Source organism: Rousettus aegyptiacus, unplaced genomic scaffold, assembly GCF_014176215.1.
Source record: "Rousettus aegyptiacus isolate mRouAeg1 unplaced genomic scaffold, mRouAeg1.p scaffold_m13_p_3, whole genome shotgun sequence".
Classification (NCBI taxonomy): Eukaryota; Metazoa; Chordata; class Mammalia; order Chiroptera; family Pteropodidae; genus Rousettus; species Rousettus aegyptiacus.
Window position 1 is genome coordinate 29,865,042 of NW_023416306.1, and position 24,025 is coordinate 29,889,066.

Here is a 24,025-nt window from a genome sequence, read left to right on the forward strand (position 1 = left end):
CCTAACTTAAACTGGACCAGACATATATTAAATCAAAGAGAAGTCATACTTCATTAAGAGTCATGTTCTCCTAAGGAGCAGACGGGGGATATAAGAACACACTCAGGGTAAACCCATGATGAAAGACAGAAAGGAAGTTGAAAGCAAAATAAGCCAACTATATCAACTGATCTCATCTAGGCAGTCCCTAAATTCACATGACCTTTTGGAATCATTTAGCACTGACCATGCATGACCATAAGCAAAATACAGAAGGCCTCAATTCCTAGAATATTCTTTGTGTGGCAGAGAGAAGTTAAGAAAATAAGAGAGGCTGAGGGCCTTACATGCAGCAGCCATAGCTGAAAAAAGCAGCCAATTCTAAAAAGAAGTGGTCTATGCAAGAAATGTTAAATGTGCAGCCTTTATCAGTCTCATCGCCAAAGGTTTGAGGTGGGCAGGATTCAAGACATATGCACAGCTAAAACCCAAACTGCACTCCACGCTGCTTAAGAGCCTGATTATCCAGTGTTACCTGCTTGCATGCCTGTCGACACTCCAAGGTAATAGCCAGTTCACAACAGCCTAAGCCAACCCAGCCATCAGACTTCTTAAACACACCTTAAAAACAAAACATTCAAATGTTTTGGTCATAAGTAGTGACAAACACAAATAGCATGCCAATTTGGTTCGTGGATACCACCACAAGTCAAAGCAAGTGCCCACAGGAAAACTAGGCCTCAAAATTATTAAACCCCTCTTCCTTGCCTTATTCCCAAAGCTATCAGTCTTCTCAGGGTCTCTCACAGCAAAATCAAGTCCTTTGTTTTTTCCCTCGTCCCTTGCCCGCCCTGAACTCTCTAGGTCATTCTTACTCTTGGGTAGGTAGCATCTCTAAAGGACATACAGGTTAAGAAAAGCAAAGAGAGGCCTTCCTCACATTTAGACTGTGAAGCAGAGGCAAAGATTCCAATTTAACTTCATAAACAAACAAAAAAGGGCACAAGTATTATTAAATTTAAAAATATTAAATACCTAGAATAGTATAAAACTCATGATGCCTTTTAAAAACTGATACTTAGCAAACGAACGGGAATAGCTCCTGTGAGCCAGGACAGGCTTCAATGGGTGAACTTCGTCATGGGGCAAAATGACTCTTCTGGTTCAGTTTCTGCATAGCAGCTATTTCTCCAACTAAATCACTGTGATACTAACAGGTATCACAGTATCACTTTTTATAAAATTATAAAAAATATTCTAATGTATTTTTTGAGATCACTTTTTGCCATCATAAATGTCAATGAATGACTCTAGAATAAAATTGAGAGATAATAATTATGAAAAGAGAAAAGAGATTTATGCTTATAGGAATGCTGCAAATTCCTCATTTCCCTTAAAAAATGCTTTATGCTGCTTCCATATAACATCTAGATCTTCAAATCCACACATACATTAAATCAGATTACTATTTACATTTGAAAAAAAAGTCAGGGATTCAAGGCAATAGATGACATAATTCTTTAAATAAAATTAGGACTTAATACAAATAGAAGCATTCTGCTAAGCAACTAACAAATGCAAACAAGTGGCCCACAAATAGACAAAATTCTCAAAATATAATTATAAAGTACCCCAATTGTTACAACTGGCTAAAAATACTACGTATCACCTTCTGTATCCTTACATGTTTTAATAGCACAAAGGGCAACAGGCTCGCTCCCATCTAGTCCCCATTGCCTGGTATAGTTTCCTCTAAATCGTTGCTGCCTGCTATTAAGAATAACTCTCATTTTAGATATAATTTTGAAAGGAATCAACGTAAGTCTTAAACTCTGTGAACTTTTATAGCATAATGTAGTATGCTGCTGTTTCCACATAACTAGTGGCCTCTTATGGAGATTATGGTTTGGAAAGAAGAAGGGGGAAAGGGGGAGAAGGGGAGATGGGTAGAGAGACAGAGAGAAAGAGACAGAGACGGGGGGGGTGGGGAGAGAGAGAGAGCGAGAGAGAGAGAGAGAGAGAGAGAGAGAGAGAGAGAGAGAGTGAGTGTGTGTGTGTGTGTGTGTGTGTGTGTGTGTAAATTACAAATTCCAGAACATTAGGCAGAGGGACAATTAGGAAAACAGGCAAGGATGTAGGCAATCACAGGAAGGCAAATAGTATAAATTGTTTAAACTGTGCGACAGCCTTTCAAGTTCAGAGATTTTTTTCAAGGCACTGGCTTTAACCAGGACTGGAAAACAAACTTTAATCTTAGGGAACTGTGAATGCCAGGCTAAGGAGTCTGGGCTTCATTCCAATAGAAATGGATATCCCTCAGGGATTTTTTTGAAGGGCTAGGATGATAGCTATGATGTGTTAAAACATCAGTTACAAGTTTATTACAATATTTTATCCCAAGAACGTAATAATAGAGGCTTAAACTAGGGGTAGAGAGGACAGATGCAAAGTTTTACAAGAGGAGAGCTCAAAAGAAAAATCAGTCAAAGATAACTTGGTTTCCAGTCTAGTGTCATTCACAAGAGAGCCAAATATAAGATGAGTTTGGTTTTGGATTTTCATTTCAGATACACCTGGATGCAGAGATCTAGGTAGAGATGTCTAGAAGTCACAAACAAAGACCTGGATTTGAAAGTTACCTTCCCAAAGCTGATTCGTTACCAGAATGAGTGTGGAGAGAGAAAAGGACAACACACAGGAATAACCACAGTCCTTGTAGGGGGTAGTGGGGGTGGGGGGAATGTAAGAGGAAAAAGGTAAGAGAGAGCAAGGTGCAGTCACAAGGAGGTAGTGGTCAATAATATCAAGTATCACAGGGAAGTCAAAGAGAGTAAGTACTGAGAAAAAACTGTAAGACCTAGGAACCAAGAGATCCTGGTGATCTTTTCAAAGACCAGTTTTGACAGAATGGTAGAAGTGGAGACAAGAGTACAAAGTTAAGTATTGAGTGAATGAGAATAATTTATACATTTGCAAATTTGGGTGCCTATGGGAAGGAGAAGACAGAAATTCAAGGGTATTACATTAGGTTATAGGACTATGACACAGATTATACAATTACAGCAAGTTTTTAAAAATAAAGTGTTAAATGTTACATTTCTGTTGCTTACCTGGCAAAGATGAATTCATACAACTCCAAATTTCAACCTAAAATTATAATCGCCAAAAGGTTTTTATGTAAATAACGAGATCCTAAATACAACACTTAATTTCTACAGAAATTCTGTATGATTATGTTTGTGTCCATACAATCAATGTTCTAGGACTACGAGTATCAACCAGCTATTTAGGGGAAAAAAATAAAACATATGTAAAACATTGCTTGCTCTTTTTCCATCTTCCCATCTAAGAGCACTGAAGATTAGTCTGGTTACTCAGATGCTTACTGGAATCAACGTTTCCAAGCACAAAGACAAATGTATCTGTAGAGTGACTAAAGGAAAATATATTAGAACTTTCCCCATCTCACAAAATGTAAGCTACCATATCTAAAGAGGCTTCTCATGGCAAACTCAGACTTTCATAGCCTGGTCTATAAGCATTCCAAATACTGAGGATGGCCCAAGCATTAGAGACATTTTAAGTTACATAATTCAGACTGGCAAGCAATACATCATATACAAGAAAATGGGAAGACAGGAATAATGAGATAGGCATAACGAGAAGTCACACATTTTCCTTTATCTCAAATACAACTTTCCCAAACAAAAATAAACATAAAATTTATTATAGTTTTCTTAAAATTTTCAAAATATAATAATACATACAATCCCAAATTCAAGATAAACTATTATAATGAAATTTAAAGACTGGAATAAATTTGTATTTAATATTGTTTTTACCCAAATCATGGAATAAACAATAAAAGTGAAAGACAATATTCTATCTAGCAATTTGTGTGAAGATCTTTTTAAAGTACCTAGTTAAATCTAACATTTTACTTTGACCACAAATCCCATTCACATTGAAAATTTTTCTAAATCTAAAAGTAACTCATCAGATGGCTTTATTTAAACAAAAGCTTACACATTTGGGTTAAACAAGACCTACCATTGTTTCAGGGCAATAATCTGGGGCTCGTTGCAACAGATGTTTTAGTCGGGATTCACTTTTTGAGGAGAATATCTATTTGACAAAAAAAAAAAGTTTTTGTGGCATTTTTCATAAGAAATAAGTAAAATTTATTATTCTCTAAATTTACCAGGTATCTAGAATATTTTCCAACTTCTTTTTGTAAACAGGAAACCTCTGGAAGGTTCTAAATTAAACTAAAGTAATATTTCTTAAAAGGTTGGTTAGTTTGGCAAATAAACAAGAAAGTCCAAATATACCAAAGTCTAGATCTCATTTTCTAATGACCTAAAATGGAGAAAACCAGGCTACCAATCTGTTAGAAGACAGGGAAGAAAAAGAAGAAGAAAAAAAAAAAAACAGAAAAAGAAGAAAAAAATGATAAATTTATTCTAAACTGCTCCATAAACTGTTTTTAGTCAACTGGCCACAATAAAAAATAGACTATGTTACTCCCTTGGTATTGGTGAAGAACAAATTTATAAATAGCATTATGGCATAAACTTCTCTGTAAAATGCTATAAAATAGAGACAAAGCCATTTTTTAATATAGATGCTAAGGAGCTGACAAGTTCATTCAACATTCTGACTGGCTCACTTCCAAACAGGACTGTTATTAATGCAATTACAATTTGATGTCTCAGTAAATCATAAATCATTACGTGTATTAGACAGACCTTCACGGTTACCTGCAAACAGTTGAGACTGTAAAATCCATGAACGGTAAAGACAATGAAAAAGGATTTCTCTCCAGTTAGTTTTAGAAGCCACTTTTCTCCCAAACTACCAACTACAATTAATAAGTGAAGAAAACTAGAATATCACTATTTTGCAACCCCTAGTGCATTTAGGTAATTATCAGCAATGACTACTAACATTACAAAAAGAGACAACCAAACACAGTAACACTTATAAGGGAGACTTAACAAACAAACAAAAAAAACAAAACCTGAATTTGATCAAGCCTCAGGATCTGTTTCAGAAGATAGCTGCATGTGTGGCTATTTAAATTTAAACTGAAATCAATTAAAATTAAATAAAATCTAAAACTCAGTTCCTCCATTTCTTTAATCACATCTCAAGTATTCACTTGGCACACATGACTAGTGGTTATGTAATGGATCATATGAATATAGAATATTTTCATTACTGTAGAAAGTTCTATTGAACACCCCTGCTCTAAATCTACCTACTAATTACTAAGAAATGTAGAGTAAAAAGGAACACATTAAACAACATCATAGAGATGTGAACAGCATAATACAGACTGTGGGAAACTCTACAGGATAAAATGACCAGATTTATTCATTAAATAAAATGCAAGAAGAAACCCATAGTTCAAAAGGTATTTAAAAGACATATAACCAATTGCTATGCTTATCTCACTTGGATCCTGATTCAAACTAAAAAAAAAAAAAAGGGGGTGAGGGGGACAATTTATGAAATGATTAAGACATCTGAAAAATAACTAGATATTTGAATATTACATTTTAAAAGTGAGTTATTTTTATACCACTTTAATCGGTACTTATAATTTATAGATAAAAACTGAAAATTTACAGGTCAAATGATATGACAAATGGAATTTACTGCAATATAAACTTGTTTCAATATCATGGGGGGGATAGGGGTGTAAATGAAACACAACTGGCCTTGTTAATAATGTTGAATTTGAATATGGGGGTTCATTATGCTTTTCTTTACATTTGTATATATTTAAAAATTCCCATTATAAAAAGATAAAAAGAAAAACCAGAAAAATATATATAAAAAGAAGACAATAACGAAAAGCAAGAAAGTAAAGAAGAGACAGAAAGAAAGGAACAAGCACAAGACACTGGTAGTGGAATGGGAGGACACAGAGAAAGCTATGCTTCCACCCATCCACCCCTTCTCCCTCAACTCCATCTCTTCACAAAATGGAAACAAAGCAAAACACCGACAATACTCACAACGGTTTAGAACAGCAGAAAAACAATGAAGTAAGCCACCTACTTGGCCTTACTTAGCCTGGTGGCTAAGCCCATGGACTTGTAATCAAATACATTTGGGTTTGTGCCCCTGCTCCTCAGTTACTGCCTTAGGGACTCTTAGCAAGTTATTTAACTTTTCTGTACCTCCACGTCCTCATCTACAAAATGCAGATAACAACATTATCTTCCTCAAGGACTTAGTGTGAGAATTAAATGAAATAATATTCGTAAAGAGCCTAGCACATAAGAAAAAATAAAATAAAAACTTGCTCCCCAGATTCCAGTTGTTTGAATAGCTAACAAGCAAAATAAAGAAGTTAGGTACTTATCAGGTCCCTTCTGTCTCTAAAATCATGATTCTATAAAGTATAATGAATTAAACAGAGTGATATTTTTATGAGGAATATAAATAACTAAGATAACTTATTAAGAATATAAATAAGTAATAATATTAGGACCATAAATAAGCTAAATAACTAATTTAGCTTAAAGAAGGCAGCATGTATATACCTTCACATAATTTGGTAGACTTGAATATTAGTAGTTACTTTTTTCACTGAACTGATAATCACACCTAAAAAAAAAAAAAAAGATGAATGCTTACCCAGAACATATATTAGAATATATTCCATGATTATACAAATCATCTCAGAGCAAATATTTAATAACCAAACATGTACCCTATTCAAGGCAGAAACAATCACATCACAGGGCTTACAATCCTGATCTTGGGAGCTTTTTTTTTTAACCCATACTTATCTCCTCTTTCTGTCATAACTCATTTCCCTTTGTCCTCAAACAAGCAAAGGCCTCTCATCTTGAAACAAATCTTCATTTCCTGCACTGACTTCTCCAACTAATATCCCACTTTTTCCTTTCATTGTGTCCAAACAACTCACAAATATTCATTGACCAGCTTCCAAACACAAGGGCATGAGTACAACAAAGATGAATGACACAATCTCTATATTCAAAGAATTTATAATATAGTTGGGGAGATAAGGCATAGTTAAAAACTGAATAGATTTTTGAAAGTTTGAAATATTATAATAAATTTAAACTTTTCAAAAAATGTTTTAAATTTCTGCAGATGACTTTTAGTGTCCTACCACTCCCCTCAATCTATCTAGAAATATTTATGGAGAGTTCTGCAAGTTAGGCACTATTCTAAGCACAGAGAATTCAGCATAAATAATGCAAAGTCTCTGCTCTATATCTCCTCTAACAGTCTTCTTAAAACTAAGGGCCTTTTCTCAGATCTCAATCAAGCTCCTTGACTTTTATTTGGCATCTAACACTTTTTTTTTTTATGTTCACTATTATAAAACTCCAGCCCTGACTTATCTAAATTCAAATTCAAAAGTTTTTTTTCCCCCCTCGCATACAACACCTGGTATTCCTAAGTGGTCTCCCATCCAAGTACTAACCAGGCCCGACCTTGCTTAGCTTCTGAAATCAGACGAGATCGAGCCGTTCAGGGTGGCATGGCTGTAGACAAATTCTAAGTTTTAATCCCAAATCTCCAACTGTCTTCATAGTGGTTTTCACGGATAATTCGGCAACTCACCTTCCCTCCAAACAACAATTTTTCCCCAGCCTTCATCAGTGGTACCACTATTCACTTCAACTCAAAACCTAAATGTTATCAGGACTCCACTCTTTCTTTCCTTCCTACTAGTTGAAGAAATAATGATTCCTCACTCCTGGTATTTCCTTTCGTTTTTAGTGAGCTCTGCCTGGCATCTCTACACCACTTACTCATTCCTCCTGTGACTAGAATGACTGACTTACCTGACTGCTGAGTTTGGTAGGAGAAAGTGAACAAATGTAACCCAGCTCTTAGCTCTCCTCCTCTGAGAGTAAATCTAATTCTGTAGGTCAGTGTGTGTCTGAAGATAAAAGTTACATTCAACATTTGTGTAACTAGTAATAAGAGTAATATCTGGGGTCCTATTTGCCTTATTTCTCAGTTAGTTAAAAACAAGGTCAGAGAAAAATGTTCTTTACTGGGGTAACTATAGCATTCACTTAATTTGCTAAGTTACAGAATTTCTAATATTTCTTATTTTAAGAAATTAGACCTTGCCCGCCACAAGTACCTCATAAAAATCAATCACCCTATTGTACATCGGTGGAAAAAACAAGAGGAAACAAAGCAAAAGGTCAGGAAATCAGAGTTTCCAAAAGTAGCAGAGCTACTTCAAAAGCCCCTTTATGGTGACACCATCAAGAGGCCATTTTTGCTTCTAAAAGGTATTTTTCTGGCCATAAATTTGTAGAAAACTTAATTCACTATAGTATTTTGGTATGAATTCTCTAGCAGCTATTTAGATGAACTGATTCACTGTCTTGTTTTATAATTTAAAAGTATTTTGCAAAATCTTTCTAAATTCATAATACTGTTTGAGAGATCTTTTAGCCCCAGTTGCACAGCTCTCTCAGTTTTAGAAAGTGTTAGCAGATTCTTACTTGAAAAGCTGATTGAGGCAATTAATTCTCAAGCAGTAAAGCCAGAACTACACAACCATAATGCTCACAGAAAGGTAAGATTTTAGGAACAGTCATTGTCTCAGTGGAACTTGTCTGAAAAAGCCCAACCAAAAAATTTTTAAAAGTAGTACAATGAACACTCACAGTCTTCATCTAGCGTCACCCACTATTAACATTTGCAACATTTGCTTTAACTCTCTACGTACACTCATGTTATTACTATTATTTTGAAGAAATATTTTAGAATTCAGTACGGACATGATCATTCATTCCTAAATCCCTGCATGTATCTCCTAAGAACAAGGACACCATCCTCTCTAACTATAGTACATCACCAAGTTCAAGATCACAGCACTGATACAATATTATTATAGTCCATATTCAAATTTCACCTATTTATCCCAATAATGTCCTTTATAGCAATCTTTTTTTTTTTTTTTTGAATTCCAGGATCCAATCCACAATCATGCATTGCATTTAGTTGTCATGTCTTCTTTATTTTCCTTTAATCTGGAAGTTTCTTACAACTTTTGTTTTCAGTGTATATCTGGAAATAAAAGTTACATTCAACATTTGTATAACTAATAATAAGAGTAATATTTGGGGTCCTATTTGAAGAGTACAGGCTATTGTTTTGAGGATTAGCCCTCAATCCAGGTTGGCCTTATTGCTTCCTCAGGTTATACATATGGGCCAGGAATTCTATATGGGCCAGGAATTCTACATGAGATACTGTGCTCCTTTTCAGTGCATCATGTCAGCAGGCATGTTAATTTGTTCCATTACTGGTGATATGAACACTGATTACTTAGTTAAATTGCTATCCAACGGATTTCTCCAAAACAATTATACTTAATAAACAGTTACATAACCAATACCCTCTAGAATTATTATGTAAGCTTACCTGTTCACATACATCACGGCACATTTGGTTATCCTTTGAATGATTACAACACAATGCACCTAGGAAGAAAAAATAAACAGCCTATGTTGCCCACTTTAAATAACAAGATGGTTAAGCTAAATCGGATGGTTACACAAACCACTTATTAAACAGATTGTTACTATTATTCATTTTAACTCAATAAACCTTTACTATGTCTCTACTAGAAGCAAAATACAATGCTCAGTTGGTTTGAGGACATAGCTCTCGCCCTCAAGAAGCTAGCGGGCTTAACAAGGGAGACGGTTATGTAATAATAATAGCTACTGTGTACTGTGTACCTTCTATGTGCCAGAATTTTACTAAGTTTGCTTTATGCATTATCTCATTCAATACTTACAATTGCCCTATGGCCTAGATTCTATTATTACACCGATAATACTAAAGTTAAACGATAAAAAGACAGTGAATTTTGTTTCGGAAGTGTTAATTTTAAGGACAGGACACCCAAATGGAAATTCCAGGAGAGTCAGAAATCCAAGTCTGGATTGCAGGTAAAGCCAAGCCTAAAGATCCCAATTTGGAAGTCATCAGCATAAAGGGAGGTATATGAAAAGGCATAGCATTGCCTAGGAAGAGTTTCTAGTGAAAAGTGACCACAGTCCCAAATTCTAAAAAATAGCAACATCTGAGACATGGGAAGAAACAAAGAGAATAAGATGGAACAGGCAGAGAGACAGGTTAACCACAAGAAAGAGGCATCACAGAAGAGGGAGCAGTTAGTGTCATGTACCGGAACAGTCAGGTTAGACTGAAGACTCAAGAAAGGAAATAAATTTACTAATTAGAAGGCCACTTAATGACCTTCACAAGGTACTTTCTGTGGAGCTGGTATAAGTGAATGATATTAAGGAGAGGTGAGGAAGTATAAACAGCAAATATAGGCTCTCAAGAACTCTAGCAGTGAAGGGAGGGAAAAGGGAGTGGTAGTTACAGGAAGATCCAAGAGCAAGGGAAGATTTTTTTATGTTTGCTTGTTTTGTTTGTTTGTTTTTTAGAACAGACTGTCCTTGGTTCCTAAGAGGGAGACTCTAAATCCCTGGTAGTGATAGGAGTGTCTTTGCTATGCTAATATGCTGGCCTAGGGTCTCACCTTGATAGCTTTAGGATGGGAACGGGCCATGCAAGAAAGATCAGCCATATTATCAGAAGGTTGGGGCTTTGAGCCACATGATAATCACTCCAACCTCCCAACCTCCAGTGAGACAGGGAAACAGGAGATTGAGTTCAACCATATGGCCAATAATTCAATCAATCATTCCTATGGGATGAAATCCCTATAAAAATGCGAGATACCGAAGCTCAGTGGACTTTTCCTAGTTGGTGAAAACACTGATGTGCCAGGCAGGTGATGCACACTGATTCCATGAGGAAAGGGTACAGAGGCTCTGCATTTCCTCCCAGATCTCCCCCTGTGTCTCTTCATTTGACTGGTCCTCCTGATTTATATTCTTTAAAATAAAACTATAATCATAATTACAGTGCCTCTCTGATTTGTATGAGTCCAGGGAATTACCAATTCTGAGGGGTCAATCTAGGGAAGCCTAGATTTACAGCCAGCTGGTCAGAAGTATGCATGACCCCCAAAGTTTGGCTGGTGTCTGAAGTAAGGGCTGTCTTGTTGGGACCCATGCCCTTTAATTTGTGGGGTCTCTTTTAACTCTGGGTGGTCAGTGCCAGAATTGTAATGCTATATACCCAACTGTGGCAGAAACAGATTATGGGATGTGGAATAAAGAAGAGGCACTGTATTTGGCGCTAAGGATACAGTAGTGAATAAATATTATGCTCTCTGACTTCATCCAGGGTACAGTCTGATGACAGAACAAAGTCTAGACAAGAGGAAAGGATATAAGGTTACTCATAAATTAAGAGGAAGTTCGACGGCCTCTATTTTCACAGTGAAATAGAGATTAGGTGTGAAAACAAAAAGGGCTGAGATGGGGTTCGGGGTTTAGGCTGAAATTGCAGAGATGTGTAACAGCCACATGGGAGAATAGAGAAAGGAGGCAACTACAGATATGTTTCTCAAACTTGTGTTCTATGAAACACTGTTTCATGATTCGTTAATGTATACCTTTCAAGAGAAAATTTTTCATGTTCAAATAAATTTGGAAATGAAGGATTAAAAAAAAGTGAATTCTTCACTTCAAGATGTCATGAAGCTTTTAATATACTAATATTCATTATTACTCTCCTAAAAAAGGATTTAAGACAGATTTCTCACAGCACGAAAGCTTTTTTTCATGCCATTTAACATTTCAGAGTGCCAGTTTGAGGAATATCAAATTAGAGAAAACAAAAAATATTGCCAAGCTGCATTATGGGCCCAGAGAAATTGATAAATTGGCTAGAGATAATCGGAAGGGGCCTGTTACTAGAGTATAGCCAACTGGAAAAAATATACAGCTGGATTAATTGATCAGGGCTGACTAGACCATCAAGTCAAAAGAGACAAGATGAAAATATATTTCAAGCACGATACAATGGTTTAAAAATATCTATATATTTGCAACATAATTTCTTCAAGTGAGACCTAAACAACTTTAATATACAAAGATGAAAGCAGAGCTTTTTTGATTGAAAGTAGAATTGGCACTGGGGAGAAATGAATGAATAAACGAATAAAAGAAGTCCTCTTTAGATCTTACCAATAAGTCTTCTAAGTTTGAAACTGAAAACTGTTTCTCCATAAAGCTGTGGATGAAAAAGCAGCCACATACTAAAACTTGACAAGCTCAGAGGCCAACCTAGCAGGCCTTCCAAACTGAGAACCACGTAGGGTGATCTGGACTTAAAAATTCCTAACTAAAAGCGGGTCATGGCGGGTAGTCTTATAGATTCCTTGACAGAGGTCAGTCTTTAACTTTGAAATTGTCTACTGTCTTTGTGCATCTAAGATAACATACATTTAAAATGTCAGAGTAATCTTTTCCAGACCCCTAGAAGGCACAACCATGGGCACCAGAACATAAGACCACATTGTTATCTGTTGCCCATACACCATCTCTTCGTACTGTAAATGGTAACTATTCCATACCCACCAAAGTAAAAGATGCATGTGTTTCTCCATTTTACTTTTATCCACTCTCAGAGATTTCTCTACTTTGTATTTTCTCACCTCTTTAATCTACCACCAATGAATCTCATAACCCTCCTTACCTTGCTCTTTTGATTCTAATGTATAAAGTAAGCTGTAAAACTGCCTTTCTCCAAAGCATTTTCTCAATCTGTTGAGATTTCACTTCTCAGCAATTATCATCAGTTTGTCTCAAACTCTTCTAAGAATTTTTCTTAGGCTGGATGTTCTTTCATCAACAAAGCAATAACCAAGTGTATATGATATCAATGACATATTAATATAGTTTGGTGTCAAAAGACTATTGTGAGGCCGGCTTTCTAACATTATTTCTATGAGAAAAGTGTCTTGAAGTTCTAAACATCTGACAAGAATTCTGAATAACATAAAAATTTCACTAAGTTTCAGAAGAAAAAAAGGTCCTTATTTTTTTTTAATTAAATTTTTTATTTAGTTTCAAGTATATAGTTCATATAATGATCTTCCCAATTGCACCCTCCCTCCCAACCCTCCACCTAGCCAACATATTAATGCTAACTTTGTTCCCTACACTGTGCTCCCCATCCCCATGACCATCCATCAGCTACTAATTTGTACTTCTTTAGCCCTTCACAGCATTCTCCTAGCCCCCTTAACCTCTCTTCCCTCTGTCTGACACCAAAATGTCCACTATATTTGTGAGTCTGGTTTTGATTAGTTTGTTCTTTTTATTCCTTAGATTCCGCATATAAGTGAAATAATATAGTGTTTATCTTCCTCTGTCTGACTTAAATACCTTCTAGGTCCATCAAAGCAATATCTTTTTCCATCTCCTTCCTTTTCATATGTAGGGGAATCTTGTTTTCTTATCCTTTCAGTCACTCTTTCTTTTGGTTGGAGCACTTAATTCTTTTCCATTTAAGATGCTTATTAATAGGAATGTAGTTGTTACCATTCTTTATTCCTGTTTTTGACCCATTTTTTCTTCTTAAAGAAGTCCCTCCAACATTTCCTGTAATACTGGCTTGGTGGTGATAAATTCCTTTAGCTTATTTTTGTCTGGGAAGCTCTTTATCTGTCCTTCAACTCTAAATGATAGCTTTGCTGGATTAATTATTCTTGGTTGTAGATCCTGGGTCTTCATCCTTTCACATATTTTTTGCCAAGCTCTTCTGTTCTGCCTAGTTTCTTTTGAGAATCTTTTTTCTTTTTACGTATCTGGGTAGGCGCGGCGTTCTTGATGGGGAAGGAAGAGGTGGTGTGAGGGCGGGAGGGGGAGGCGGGTGTCGGCGAGGAAGGAGGACGGTAAGGCGTCCTTAGGCATCCTTCAGTATTCATTCCTTCATAGCCTTCTATTTCCCACTCCCTCAAATCCCTTTTCCATTCCTTCCTCCCTCCCTCTCCCCCCTCTCTCCCTCCCCTACTTCCCTTTCTGCCAGTCTTATGGGTGTTCTCTTCTAGGTAATTATCTGTTTTTCTCTTGCTGCTTTTAATATTTTTTTCTTTGTATTTAACCTTTGGCATTTTAATTATGATGTGTCTTGGTGTGGGCCTCTTTGGATCCCTGATTTTTAGAATTCTCTGAGCTTCCTGGGGTTTTATGTCCATTTCCTTCACCAGGTTAGGGAAGTTTTCCATCACTATTTCTTCAAACAGCTGTTCAACATCTTGATTTTCTTCATTTATGCCAATCAGATGAATATTTGGAGCCTTAATAGTGTCCCGTATCCTCCTTAAATTATTTTTATAGTCTTGGCATCTTTTTTCTTGCCATTCTGATTGAGTGTCCTAATTGGCTTTCCTGTCTTTTAGACAGGGCATTGATCCTCTTCTTTATTCACTTTGTTTATTCGTTTATTCCATTTAATATACTTTTCCTCTCACACAATGTGTTCTTCATTTCTGACTGGTTCTCTTTTATAATTTCCACTTGCATTTTTGTTTTTTATCTCTTTGTTGAAGTTCTCACTGGATTTATCTACATTTCCCAAAAGTTCATTGAGCATCTTTATAATTAGTGTTTTGAACTCTGCATCTGTTAGATTACTTGACTCCATTATATCTGGATCTCTGTTCTGTTCTCTCATATGGTTTCTGCTTTTATGTCTTTCCGTTTTGACTGCCTTTCATGTCTATTTCTATGTACTAAGCAAAGCTCCTAAGTCTCCTGGTCTTATTAGTATAGATTTGTGAAGTAGGTGTCCAGTGACACAGTCCTGAGAGGGGTTCAGCTGCAGGCCAAACTGAGCCCAAGCCTCTACCTCTCCAGGGCCACCTGTTAAGACTCAGCAAGCAATCCACAGATGCTGTGCTTATAGTTGCCTCAAACGGCCACCAGAAACCGAGGCATCCTCCAGTGTGAGTATCAGCAAGGAGCACCTAACTCGCTGAGGATGCACCTGGATATGGCTTGAGTGGGGGCCACGAGTTGGGGAAGGCAGGGTCTCAGGGAATCTTCTGGGCTGAGTGACCTCTTTATCCAGTTTGATGACGTCACAGCTATGGAGGCACTGTGTCAGGGACACTGGTGGGGGGAGGGTTCAACAGGGAACAATGGATACCGCCAGCACTTCTGTACCTAGTAAGTCTTGCTTCAGCCCTCACTCCGACAATGTCTCTCTGTAAGTCTCCGGTGCCCACTGCGGGCAGCACAATTAGCCCTGATGCTCAGAGCAAGCAGGTCTGTGACTGTGAAAATCCACTCGCAGATGCAGCCCCTTTAAGAGCCTTCTGCCGCTATTTCTGCCGCAACCTCGATCTCATTCACCCACTTGAGACCAGGCAGCCCTGTGTCCTCGCCCCATCCTACCTTCTGCTGTTGCAGAGTGCTTTCTTGTACAGCTTGTTCATCTAGATCCCAGGCGATTTTTCCTTGCTACTGCTCCTTCTTTCTGTCACAACTTTGATTTGGTCGCTAGAGGGATGAAGAGAGCCTCTATCATCTACGCCATTTTTTTTCCTCCCTCAAAAGTTCCTTACTTTTGATGGCTGTAGTTACTTTCTTAGAAGGTCTCATGAGGTTTTCTCACAACACCTCTTCTCCCCTGCCATACAGTACCATGCTACCCCCTTCTAAGATTTTGTTATGCCCTCAGCCTCATTAGAATGGTGAGGGCAGGCAGAAAAAAAAAAAAGGAGGCTCTCCTGTGTGATGATGTGTCTTTTGAAGTGCTCTAGAAGTTGCCACTTTCTACTATCTTCTAACACAAAGGTTATACCAGGGCAGAAAATCCAGCTGATCATGAGCAAAGATAACTCAGGATAACATATGGTCCCAACAAGCACAGGCTTAGCAAAAAATAAACAATCAGGCAGACAAGAGTCTGACTTGGGCCTAGGGATTTTTGAAAAACAGTTTTTTGGAGTAAAGGTCTTTTCAGAACAGAATGATAAAATGTGTTATATTTAAAACTCCAATAACAATGGAAGGTTTCATTAAAAACATAAAAGCCTATTTTTTCCCTATTTAATGGTAAAAGTTAAAATTTATAGTGAGGTTGCCCCCCTAAGTTAAATTTTTAAAATAATTCTTTTTTTTTTTCATTAAGAAACTCCAAATTTGGAAAAGAAGAAAAATGGCCTCTATTCCTACTGTCCTGCCAGGACCTGTTTTGACATTTTGACATATTTCCTTCTAGTCTTTCCAAAAGCCTGATATTTCTGACAAAATGGGATGAAAGAGGGCAGCCTGAAATCTTCTGGCAATAACTCCCTTCCCTCACCCAACCAAGCATTCCTCTGTAATAGTACATTTCCTCTCTTGAGAAAACTGCCACACTCCCTTGAACAGGCCAGGGGACCTATGTTTCATCACGTTTTCCACTCTCTTCTTAACCTTAGCCATTATTATGTTGGTACACATTGTTCTTCCTTTGAAACAACAAAAACTTAGAATCTTTAACGGTGCATAATTTTCAAGAAATAAATGTCTACAAATGGACATCGATTCATATGCCTTCATTAAGAATGGGGGAGAGGTATTCAAATGCAATTAATGTAGCAATTAGAGGTCTCTGGTTTTTTTAAAGCCTTTAAAATGAATTAATTGGTTCAGTCAACTATTATACTGCAAAAAACTCTCCAAGGCCTAACGTTTTATGTAAGAGAAAACAGTGAATTTTAGAAATTTCTTTTTATAATTTGATTCTAATTTAAATTTTTGTTCTTCAAGAAAAAAAAAGTTTAAAATTCTGTTTTTCTCATAAAATGGAATTGAATAGATAAAGGTCAACTGATTTAAAATAAAACTTGATATTGACATGATGAAAATGAAAAGCACAGGTGTTATCCTCATTAAAGACAGGAGAAGTGTCCTATTTTGCATTCTTACTCCAAGAATCTGTAATTATAAAATTAATAAAAACCAAAAATTGATTACTAAAGGCTATGTATGTTGGGTTTAAGAAGGTATTAGTGTAACCTAGAAATATGCAAGCAGAATTATCCAATAATTAGAAACATCAAGGTTTGGCTGTTGGTTGCAACCACATGTGTACTAAAGATAGGCAAGTAAGAGAGAAACAAGGGAAAAATGCAACTTCTAAGACCAACAAGTATTTAAAAAAGCAAATACACACCCTAAAACCAAAACTAAAATATTCACAGAATTATAGGATTTTTTTAAATTAAATGAGATTTTTCCACAGAAGCCTCCCAAAATCTATAATTCAATTTAGTGAATGAAAAGCCATTATTGTTTCTTTTCTAAAGAAAATAAAGATTCCCTCTAACTAATGCCTTCCTAAAGAATTATTAAAACAGAACACATATACCCCAAACTATTGAGGGGAAAAAAACGAAATCTCAGCTGATACTGAAAAAAGGTCACTCCAAATAAAAAAGATGTTAATAAAAAAATATAACCTTACTTTTAATATAATTTTTATTTTCAAAACTGCCTGGAAAGTAACAATCACATTATAAATATTTAAATGACTGCAACTTTAACTTATAATGCATTCTTGCAATTGTCACATTCATTCCTTTCATAATATATATGTGTTTGTGTATAATTATGGAATATATCATTAGCCAAGGAAGTGCCAAACAGTAAAATGATTATCCATATACCTGACCACCTGGATTCAATATTGCTAACATCTTGTCATAATGCTTTATCTATGTGGACAGATATATATACATATACATATACATATAATTTATTTTTCCCCCTCTGAACCATTTGCAAATTACAGATATCCTTCTCCAATACTTGCCTACTACTGCACTCCTGCAACAGCCAATTATATTCATTTGATTCTATTACCAATATGACTGCCAGATTAAATTTTTAAATAGACCTTTCATGATGTCACTCTTCTAATCAAGGGCCTACAATGGCTTCCTGATCTTCTAACTCTAAATTCTCCAAGTCTTCTGACCTTCTTTTCCCTAACCTTCTATTATCTTTTAATGAGGAAAGCCTACATTTACTTTGAACATAGCTTTCTACCTGAAATGCTTAGTGCCCTCTTCCTGCTGTCCTAAATCCCAGCCATCTTTCAAGGTTTAAATCCTGCCTCAACTATTACTAGCCTTTCTTCTGTGACGCCTCCAAGCCATGTTGGGTTTTTTGGTTATTTAAGTCAGAACTGGAAACTAACACTTAACTCTTCTCTCATCATTTCGTGTCTGTACTTATGGTATCCCCAGACTGTCTGTAACTTTTTGTACCCATTTAGCATAATGCTCAGCTCAAAAGATTGTATTCATTAGTTAATAAGAAATAATTTCCTATTTATACAATGCTTTTTATAAAAAAAAAATACGATAAGTTTCATTTTCCTCACTATAAACCTCAGTACCACTTTTCATATGATGACTAACCCATAATTTAACAAATAACATGAGTTTTTGGCCTAGACCAAAGATAAATTGAACTCAATCGTATAGTCAGGCACAGAGATATGCAGCCAGCTGGTGGTGGGCTCTGCAGTTATAAGGTCAAGAAGAGCTAGGGCTGGGGATATTGAAGTTTTATGGTGGTACAGACACCTTGAGTAAAAAGAGGAAGCTGGCTGCTGGAGAGTAAGAAATGCAAGAAATGCACTGAAAGTGGCAATAAGAGGTAGTAGAGACTGCAAAAGTAGTCTTGGTTCACAGGAGCTTTCCAGTTCCCACAACAGTCCCCGAGGTTGTGCTATGCTGAATTTCCTACCCTTGGATTTCTATGTGCTCCCCTGTCAGATGCTACATAACTAGCCCTGAGCCACCTTGGTTTCTGTTCCTTTAGGTGTCAAAAGAGCCTTAACCCAGACATTCATCATTATGAAACAACTAAATCAAATGACTCTCTTAAGGTCCTCCCTCCAAATGGCAATAGCCAATATTCTTAGATAATTACCTTCCCCCACTGTATGCTGTAGGCCTCCCACTTACAAAAACAACGGGTCTAAAAATGTGAATGTAAAACAATAAACAAACAAAGAGAGAGAGAGAGAGAGAGAGGGAGGGAGGAAGGAAGGAAGGAAGGAAGGAAGGAAGGAAGGAAGGAAGGAAGGAAGGAAGGAAGGAGTGAGTGAGTGTAAATGTCTGGTTTCCAATGGTATATTCCATGGTCAGAATGTTTATCTTAATACTACCCTTGTCTTGAGGTCCCCTTCATGTTATCTATAGATACTTTACAACAACCATCATATTATGTCCTATATACTTACTTAAGTCACATGATTTTTCCTCAAATATATTCTTGAGATTTAGAATATAAATAGATATGTACTAATATAACCACATATTAGCAATGTAGATATTATATATTTTTAGATTTTTAGTGATATTTAATATCTGAACTTCCCACTAAATCATAAACTCCATGAAAACAGAGACCATGTCTGTTTTCAACTATGGTTTTATATCTAGTGCCTATCACGGTGTCTGGCACTATTAATACCTTGACAAATATTTGATAAATGGATTACTGACAGGTATGAAATTTAGCTTAATAAGGAAAGAACCTGGGGCAGTTATTCCTGATATCCATCTCAAACATATACAAAAATGGAACTTTTGATTCTCTTCCTGACTCACCTGCCACCCTTCCTCCATTCTGCTCCTCCCCATCTTCCCAACATCAGCAAATGGCATCATTTTTCACTTAGTTGCTCAAGGTAAAAATTTATGAGAAATCTTGAATTCCTCCTTCCCCTACTTCCCATATCCAATCCATCAGCAATACATCTTAAATCTCTCTTCTTCTATCTCCACCACCACTCTACTCTAAGTCACCATTATATTCTGCTCCAAGTACTACAATGGGCTTTTCTAGTCACCCTGCTTTTACTACTACCGCACTGAAATTGCTTTTTTTTTGTAATTCAGGAGCCAAAGCACACATCTCTTACTTAAAAGGCTATTAGTTTCTATCAGCACATGGTAGAGAACCTACAACCTTTATGTGGCTTTTTGCAAGGCTCAGCAACATTTAGCTCTAGACTATTCTCTTGCTCATTCTGCTCCTTTTTTCCTTAGAGCCTCTGGACTTTCTGTTCACTATTCATCTTTCCTAAGGACAGCACCTACGTCTTCAGATCTTGGTTCTGAACTTTAATTCTAAAAGAGGCCTCACTAGTCATCACTATTTAAAGAAGCACTCCTCCTCTATTCACATAATTCTCTATGTTATCATCTAGTTTCCTTCAGAGCGTACTCAGCGCTACCAGAAATCAATTTTTGTTTATTGTCTTTCTCTCCTCCACTAGAAGGTAAGCTCCTCAATAGAATATATAGATGTCAAATTATAATGTACATCTGAAAATTATATAATTGTATTAAACAATGTTACCCCAATAAACTTAATTTAAAAAAATAATAAAATAAAATTATATCTTCTCTTTCAAAATTAAAAGAATGTAAGCTCCTCAAGAACATCATTCTTACTCTAGAACAGTGTCTGACATAGTAAGCACTCAATATTTTTGAATAAATACCTGTAACATCTGTTTTGCTCTTTTAAAACCCACGCTTTTAATATATAAAAACCATCTCTTGACATCATACCACTTTTTCTGCAAGTGGCATATAGTGAAAAGGATAATTGATGAAAGATTGCCTAAATCTATGGATATAAGATAGGAATTTTTAGCAGCATACCAGAATAAACTGTCATACCTGGTCTACCAGCAATCCTAGCTCTTCCTACAGTGTGTGGGCCAAGATATTTCTTTGGGAAGGAAATCTGCTTCTTATTACTTTCCTCCAGATAGGCGTTTGCTTTTTCCGACTTAAAATTTATTACATTCTTTTTCAGGATTCCAGGCTGACTATTACATAATTCCTTAAATGTCAACTTACTGAAACCTAGCCCTTAATGTTACATCTTTCCCTCTTTTGTACTATTACAAAACATCTTAAATAGAAACAGAGCTATTATCAGGTGCCAAGACAGACATCCCAAGACTGCAGCATAGGGTCCTATCCCACCCTTCAAAGGGAACACCAAAAGTGTGGGAAGGAGGCGGAGGGGTAGGGAAGTGGTTAGGAGTGGGACTGTAAAGCGTACTGAAATAGGAATTGTGGTATTACTCTAGTGTAGAGGGCATGGCTGAACTTCTCAAGAGATGATAATCCCTTTGCAAGTAATATCACTCCCTCACCTCCACCTCGGAGGAATAGGAATGAAAAATCTCTAAGAACAGACAAGACTTGTAAAGCCTTATATCAGGAGACAGGCGTACCCAACCTTGGATGGAGTCGAGAGAAAGAAGACTGTCTCAGCAAAAATATAAGCTAAGCCTTAATTGAAATACGATTTAATATTGTGTTCTCAATTTTTGTTCAGGATTGAAGAACATTTTCCACACTTTCTACAAATCTACAGTGGAAGCTTTTGTCCATTGTATTACTCAATGTCCTTTATGTAAAGAAACACGCAACATATGCTTCCTAGAGTTTAGTAAGAGGGACAAATCTCATTTCTACATCAAACTTGAAATTTTTCTTTATCAAACAGTACAAATTCTATGCTGTCATGGACTTTCAGAGCTAAAAGGGCCTATACAAACCATCTAGCCCAGTGTTTTCTAAAGTGTGCTTTAGGTGTTATGAAGAAAAAGAGTTCTATGAGCAAACAAGTTTCCATCTTTCTATAATAATTTTATTGATATAAATCATGCCAAATTAATTAAATCAGGAGGCCATTAGATTAAGGTGCTTTAATGCCTTAGTAGCCTACTTAAGCAAACTAAAACCAAAGCCTATGATAACTCAAGGCTAAGAAATCACACCTAAGGACAAGTCATAAATAGCTATCAAGGCTTTCTCAAATAAGGTATTCACTTAAGCTATGGCCAATCAAATAAGTCCTTTGCTTTGCTTCCACCTCTTCTCAATGAAAGTCTTTCCCCTAGCTCCTATCACTTCCCATTTGGCACTAGTTATTTGAATCAATTTTTGCTCAAATAAACTCTTATTTTAATATACCTCAGTTTACATATTAACAATCACTTACTATGAAATTTATCCTTTTAAAATATACATTCAGTTAGTTTTAGTATATTCATGGAGTTGTGCAACTATCACCACCTTAGAACATTTTCATCACCCTAAAAAGAAACCCCATACCTTTTAGCAGTTATTTCCTGGCTCTCCCAGAAAACAAGTCTCTTTACCCAGAAAACCTTGAACTCTTTATTGGGAATTTAACATGTTTTGTGATATGTAAGAAAGGGGTAGGATGTGCAGTGTTTCCCAAACTTATTTAACAGCTAACTTTACAGTGCTTACTATATGTTATTCTAAAGGCTATACCTCAATTCTCACAATAAAATCTATAAGATACTATATATAATAAATGTGGATATTAAAGCACGAAAAAACTAAGGCTAAGTAACTTGTTCAAATATTCTTTACTCCACTCTACTGTCACTCACAAAACTAGTTGTGAGATAAGAATGCACAACTAGTATTCTATGGACCATAACTCTGGAAATGCTTTAGTTCAATCTCTAACTTAATGAGACAAACGGAGCCCAGAAAGGTAAGCTGATTTAGCCAAGAATACACAGAATTCTCTCCTTTGATTTCCTCTAATTGACAGCTAAATTTAGAACCAATTACAATTAACTAATCCCAGGTTCTCGATGGTTCTTTCCCTTCTTTAAATACTTTCTTGATTTTGAAAAACAAAACAAAACAAAAAAACTTTACACTGTAAACTCCCCTAAAACCTTGTTGGGGTTCATTTTGCTCTTTCTAGGTGTAAGCTCTTTCAGTAAGCAATGCACTGCTCCACCACTTTTGCATATATAAATCTTAGCTATCTTTTAACGTCTAGGACAGTTGGGGGACCACTCAATTTTTCTCCCATCCCAGGTGGACATCATCTCTCTCCCACTGTGCACCCACAGCCCTTCATCTCCTCTGGACACTTCTGCCTTGAATCCAGATGCTTGTGTCTTGTGTGACTCCACCTCCTAGCCAAAGAGGTCTGGCAGACAGGAGTTAAACGTCGACTCCTAAAGCCCAGCATGGGGGAGACAATGAACACTGAACACTTTCCTGTCCACTCTTGGTTTAATTCATCCAGAGCAAGAACAAAACTCTCCTAAAGGCTGCCAGCCCCCTGTGAGCAGGGTTTACTGATTTTTAATCTGTCTCTCGCCAGAGCCCAGAACTGTCTAGAACACACGGTGCACCCACAGCGAACAGCAGCAAAATCGGATGCAGAAGACTTGGACCCATTCTTTTCTGAAACCTGAATCTGGCAGGCTGTGGGGCCCATCAATGATCGCCGTCCAAGGTCAGCCTTTCTGAACCCAGTGAGGGTCAAGTAACAATAACTGGTCAGGGCGGCGGTTGGGTGTTTGCACCTCCAAAATCCGATCCTACCCTCGTGACGATCCTAAGGGAAGGCATTTCACCCTTTTCCGACAGATACCCGAGCCTGGTGAGGGGATAAGGGCCAAGCTGGGATCCCCTGTTGGTGGGTGACAGGCAAGGCCTCGAACCCGGGTCTCTGCTCCCAGTGCAGCATATCTTCAGTGCGGGAAGAGCGAGGGTGGCGATAGGTCCTCGCTCGTCCCTCCTTGGCACGCCCTCCCGCCTGCTGGGACCTCCAGCCCCTGGGTCACCCGACGTGGGCCAGGACTGGGGGTCGTGCGCACCCCCGCCCCCTGCCCCGCGCCATCTTGGAGCGCTCAGGCGTCCGCTCTGGACCGCCCCGAACCGCTGCTCCAGCAGTTACTCACCCACACTGCCGGGAGCCAGGCCCCCTGCCACCTCCGCGACACCCGCAACGGCCAAGAGAAGCAGGAGCGTAACTCGCGGGGAGGCCCGGACGGTCGCCATGTCCCGGCCGGACAGTCCAGAGCCGCGGGATGCTCGGACCCAGCCTGGCTGCCGGAGCTGCTCGCTGAGGCCCCGCCCCGGCGCCCTGGGCCTCTAGTGATTGGCTGCGGCGCGCTCAAGCCCCGCCCCTCGCCTGCGAGGAGTTTCCAAAACCTGCTGGGGGCGGGAACCTGCCCACGACCCCGGCCCTTTGTTACGGCCCATCTGTGAGTCCGCTTCTACAGCGGA

At 37.5% G+C, this 24,025-nt stretch overlaps 1 protein-coding gene and 1 pseudogene across 7 annotated transcripts in view; both read right to left on the bottom strand.

Moving 5' to 3' along the window:
- The window catches only part of RECK (reversion inducing cysteine rich protein with kazal motifs), a 62,979-nt gene extending 39,106 nt beyond the window's left edge, over positions 1-23,873 (bottom strand). For 2 of the 7 annotated variants that reach the window (XM_036239408.1, XM_016130393.2), the window contains exons 1-5: positions 23,698-23,873; positions 9,418-9,476; positions 4,030-4,104; positions 3,090-3,126; positions 515-600 (exon numbers count right to left, since the gene is read on the bottom strand). In XM_036239408.1, coding sequence (XP_036095301.1) covers positions 515-600; positions 3,090-3,126; positions 4,030-4,104; positions 9,418-9,476; positions 23,698-23,797 — 357 coding nt within the window. In that variant the 5' untranslated portion in view covers positions 23,798-23,873. Of the gene's footprint in view, positions 1-514; positions 601-3,089; positions 3,127-4,029; positions 4,105-6,045; positions 6,479-6,533; positions 6,598-8,905; positions 8,922-9,417; positions 9,477-23,697 lie in introns of those variants that run through there. The other 5 variants (XM_016130398.2, XM_016130395.2, XM_016130397.2 and 2 more) reach the window with 5 other exon arrangements.
- LOC118600606 lies at positions 7,402-7,519 on the bottom strand (annotated as a pseudogene).
- Positions 23,874-24,025: the final 152 nt, after the last annotated feature.